This window comes from Amblyomma americanum, chromosome 7 (assembly GCF_052857255.1).
Source record: "Amblyomma americanum isolate KBUSLIRL-KWMA chromosome 7, ASM5285725v1, whole genome shotgun sequence".
Classification (NCBI taxonomy): Eukaryota; Metazoa; Arthropoda; class Arachnida; order Ixodida; family Ixodidae; genus Amblyomma; species Amblyomma americanum.
The window spans coordinates 105,487,958-105,492,482 of NC_135503.1; the positions used below are offsets into that span (position 1 = coordinate 105,487,958).

Genomic DNA, 4,525 nt, shown 5'->3' on the forward strand with positions numbered 1-4,525 from the left:
CGCCGAGACTGATAGCAGTCATGAGTCAGCGCTTGTTGTGTTAATCTTTTCGTCCTTGTCTGTGCGTGCGCAGTACCTCTTGTTGAAATGTCCGACCCACTCGCCCAACAACGCTCTTTTAAAGCTCCTGGTCGTGTCATATGCGCGTGTGTGTATATGTGTGGGTTGTGTGTGTATGGGTGGGTGTCAATGTACTCAGGGGCAGTAATGCTTGCCCATTCCCGCACGCAAGCAGTCCTAAGTGTCTGTTTGAAATTTTTTCCCTCGAAGTTGGAGTATTCCGTTTTTGTCGTTCTTTCAACGATATTATTACATTAATAAAGAGACAGAGTAGCCCCTGGAGGGCACCAACCTGCAATAGTGGCCTTGATCTCCTTCGACAGATGTTCATGGTCACACTTGTTGGTGCCGTGCTCCTTCAGCACCACAACAGCCGCAGCGACCTCACCATACTCCTCATGGGGTACGCCCACAACTGCCACTTCGGATATGTGATCTGAGTGCGCTTGGAGAATCTGTTCTTCAAGCCATGCGGGAATGACCTGCATATCCATGCACTTAAACATTTCCCTCAGCCGATGCACGATGTTAAGGCGGCCATCTTCGTCGTAGTATCCTGCGTCTCCTGCGTTCATTTAATGCATACGCTTGAGAAACAAAAGTCGCTCTCGAAGACTTCCAGCCTAGTAATATCGTTTAGAGTAACCGAGAAACTCGGAGCAAATTACCGCCTATTAGCCAGCGAAGAAGCGCATAACTAATTTGAGAGGTAGACTTTCTGTTCTCTTTCAGGAGCGAACTTGATTTTCGTGAGCTAAATATGGAATTTAAAGATATTGGGACCAAGGTAAAAAGTCGACAAAGAGCGCAGCCCTCACCAGCGTTTGTCTTTTGTTAAAATAGTTGAGCTCGTTTTCCCAAACGATTTTTAGCACCTCTAACTAGAAATTGAAGGTAGAAAAAATAGAAAAAAATTGCAATAGAAAAAAATTCTAGCATTTTTGCACCACTTTTGCACAGCGAGCAAAATATTGTCACGACATTACATACATTTACGCGCCTAAAACTGGAATTAGCAAAATGTTCGTTAATTGACATCAAAAACAACATCACGGTTGCCTATGGAGACATCAGTGATGTACAAGCCAAAATTGCGACCTTTAATAAATGCCTAGTTAGAGAGGTACGCACAAAGCGTCATCACTTTTCTTTCCGCAGCGCTTGTGTACAGTCCTTCCTTTTCGTCTGCTCTGTTTTCCGTGGCAGATGTTCCTCTGAGAGAACGTATACCGCAAATTCACATGAAATTTCAAAGCAGACTTTCGTACTTGGATTACTGTGGATTTGAAGAGGATTTGAAGGAAACACAAAGCCGTTAGAAAAGCCTGGTCATCTCGTGGCGCCAAGACTGGAAATATTAGTCGCTTCTCTAAAGCTAGGTTACAGGCAACCGAACGGTTCCTCCACAACTGTGACAGAGCCTAATAGAGTGCCTTAAATGGTGCAAAAACGCAAGCAAAATGCAGGTGGAGTGTTGGTTACTACGGCAGTAGTGGATCTTCATGCGTGTCAGTGAACATAGGTGACCTTTGCGACATAGGTGAAGTACCCTTTCTCGCAGTTAGCTGTGTACGTTCATATCGTGCTGTGCGGATAGCTGTAGTGCCGGGCATATATCACTGTGTACAAATGTTCCTGTCCAAATACCTTGTACGAAAAACTAGCAACACCACAATATACATTGGGCAATGACTCTGGGTACGGTGCGTCGGAAGTGGCATGGCACATGTTGAGAATACAGCGCCTGCCTTATTGATTATGGAGACTCGATTCTTGGAGAGCCTTCGGGATTTAACTCAAGTGAAACAATATGAGAACATTATTCAAGTCGAGGCTGTCAGTACTTAGTTTTCCGTTGGGTGATATCTGCAAAGCCCAGTGCATAGCATCTAACATAACATTCTCTTCCGATCATCCTCTTGAGCGCTGCGACGCAGACCCCAAATTCTCTCCTTAAAAAGATGCATACCGCACCTGACTTGCACCAGCCGTTTTGGTCAATGAGGTCCGCAGTTTCCTTCGGTCTCTTGTAGTATTCTTTCATCATAATGGGTGTACGGAAGCATATCTCCCCTGTCTCGTTTGGGCCCAGTTTTTGCCGTGTCACCATATCAACAACCTGCAAAACATTTGGTTCTGAGTAGCGACGCAATATAGCACGCCCAATACTACTCAGACGAATACATTGGTTGGCATACGGTGAAGTAATTTCACTTCAGTCTGTCAAAAATTTGCTATTGCGGGATATAATTTTGACGCTCTTCTAGTGCCTGTGGTACGTTACTTTCTTAAGCAGCATTAATTATGAGAAAAAAATCGCTAAGAAGAGAAAGGAAAAGTTTACTGGGGATAAAAACACAAAAGATTATGCTAGGAAACACATAACGCAATTACAGCGACAATGGGCAAAGCAGGCAGCCCTTTCTGCAGTTTGGACGGGTCTGCTTGGTGTGTGATCTTTTTTGTTCTAGCGAACATTGCAGCAGTAAGTTTTACGGATACGAAACAGACTATTCTAAGATGTATTGGCACAGATTTCTGCCACGCTCAAAACACAAGGACGAAATGACGAACGTATATATAAATTGTGCTCATGATGCTGGTTGAAAAAAGGTGTTGCTGGCGAATTAACTTCTTTGCAGTTTCTTCAGCGGCTTATGTAGCAACACCTCAAGTTTGAATTGATTTTCTAATTTTGTGGGTATTCTCTTTATAGCGGTAATTTTCCCCAGTGCTTATAACGAGCAATAAATGAAAAGTTTATGTTCAATGAACATGGACTTGAGCAATATATGGAAATATTTATGTTCAATGAACATGGACTACAGGTGAAATTAGTTGTAAATATTGCATTACCTGACGAGCACGTTCTCCTGTATTTTGGTCGTAAATTTTATTGTTTGAGCTCTATTCATTTATCTGCTAAGACACGTAATGCAAATTAACATTTCCTCCTTCATATGTATTATAAAATTGACATTCGAGTACACCGCAATGAGAAGTACAGTAGCTGACCTACATTTTGAATATGATGCACTAGAGGCGTTAAATCAGAGCCAAACTGTATCTCTCGCTTTAGTTCAATTGACTGGTGAATAACATTCCGAATAGTAGTGATTGAAATTTATTTTGCAAGTAGTTTATTGGGACAAACAAGAAATGTCCTCAAAATTCACCACCATGCAGTTTTTCGTGACGTCTTAATCTCCTCTGTTTACCCGTGCTCAGTCCGTACTGCAGGGTCGCCTGACCTGAACAGGCTACACACTTTTCATCGTTGCTTCTGGTCAACCTGCTCTCGACAGCAACGTAACAGGATCAGCCCGAAACATTAGGCGAGAAACAGAGAAGCACAGAAAAGAAAACAGCTTCCCACCTTTCTCTCCGGCGTCTTTCGTGCAGTTAACTGAAATCAAGGCATTCTTAACTCGTGTCCCTTTGTAACGTGCACGGAATGCTTCTGTATGTAAGCTTAAAAGCCAAAGAAACTGCCCTCATTAGAACGCGCGGTAGGGTGTTAGCGTACCGCCTAATCACGAAGTAGAACCCTATGTTTTTTTTTAGATATGTTTGCGAATATATATGCTGTAAACCCATTTTGTTGACGCGTCAAGGTAGAAAAGTTGATGGTGGCTACAAATAATTTCGAAGAACATTACTTAAACGCGATCGAATTTCTGCAAATGTCTTGTAAATTGCCACGTGACAAACATAGATTTGCATCATGTTCAAGCCGGGCAGGGCGCTGCTCTAGTTTCAACTGCGCAATCAATGCTGAAATCGGAGAGAAAGAGCCAGCCACAGAGAAAAGCTATATTTTGATGGAGGAGGAGGTAGCAGGTGGCGCAAATTCACTCCCTGCCTGAAATGTACGCAACCTTACTAAACAGAAAACAAAATACGCTACGGATCTTTGCTTTCTGCATGCATGCGCACCTTTATCTGAGACCACGGGGCGGGGAAGCCAACGTCCGTCCCTTGAGTCCCATGAATGGAGGGCGAGCAGAGGATGCCCATGCACTCGGTCATACCGTACACATTCGCCACGTTCTCCAAGTCAATAAATACGGTCTCCACTGCCCTGCGGGTGGGCTCTGTGAGCTGCCCGCCACCGACAGTGATGCGACGCACGCCTGCGAGGCGGTTGCCCGACTCTTGCATTTCGGCTGAAAGCGATCGTAGGTGCATAGGAAGGAGGGCCAGAGCCGTCGCCTGCAACAAGAGCAGTTTTGTTGACGTTACAACGGGACGTAAATTGCAAGGCAGTGAAAATTGGATCAGGAATGGGAAATTTACGTTATATTTACAAATTTCTGAACTTCTGACTTAAACTTTTGAACCGAGCAGCCTGGGAGGACGGAAACATGAAGAAATGCCCAATAGGCGCAGCTTGCATAGGTGCAAGTATCCAAACTGAGCAAAACACTCAAACGATAAATGAAACAGCCACGATCTTTTATCGGCT

At 44.0% G+C, this 4,525-nt stretch overlaps 1 protein-coding gene across 1 annotated transcript; it reads right to left on the reverse strand.

Annotated features, from left to right (window-relative positions):
• Positions 1-298: 298 nt before the first annotated feature.
• Positions 299-4,221, reverse strand: LOC144097981 (luciferin 4-monooxygenase-like). The gene is made up of 3 exons (XM_077630565.1): positions 3,997-4,221; positions 2,035-2,179; positions 299-625 (listed from the first exon to the last, which is right to left on the reverse strand). Exons 1-3 carry the CDS (start codon positions 4,219-4,221, stop codon positions 315-317), a joined length of 681 nt encoding a protein of 226 aa, XP_077486691.1. The 3' UTR covers positions 299-314.
• Positions 4,222-4,525: the final 304 nt, after the last annotated feature.

What these genes read in the sequence shown, in the direction of transcription:
- LOC144097981 (XM_077630565.1), bottom strand. Translation starts at nt 4,221, where the DNA reads ATGCAAGAGTCGGGCAACCGCCTCGCAGGCGTGCGTCGCATCACTGTC. An exon ending in CCCCGTGGTCTCAGATAAAG is followed by an intron (nt 2,180 to 3,996) that starts GTGCGCATGCAT and finishes AATGTTTTGCAG; the next exon opens with GTTGTTGATATGGTGACACG. An exon ending in AAACGGCTGGTGCAAGTCAG is followed by an intron (nt 626 to 2,034) that starts GTGCGGTATGCA and finishes AAATGAACGCAG; the next exon opens with GAGACGCAGGATACTACGAC.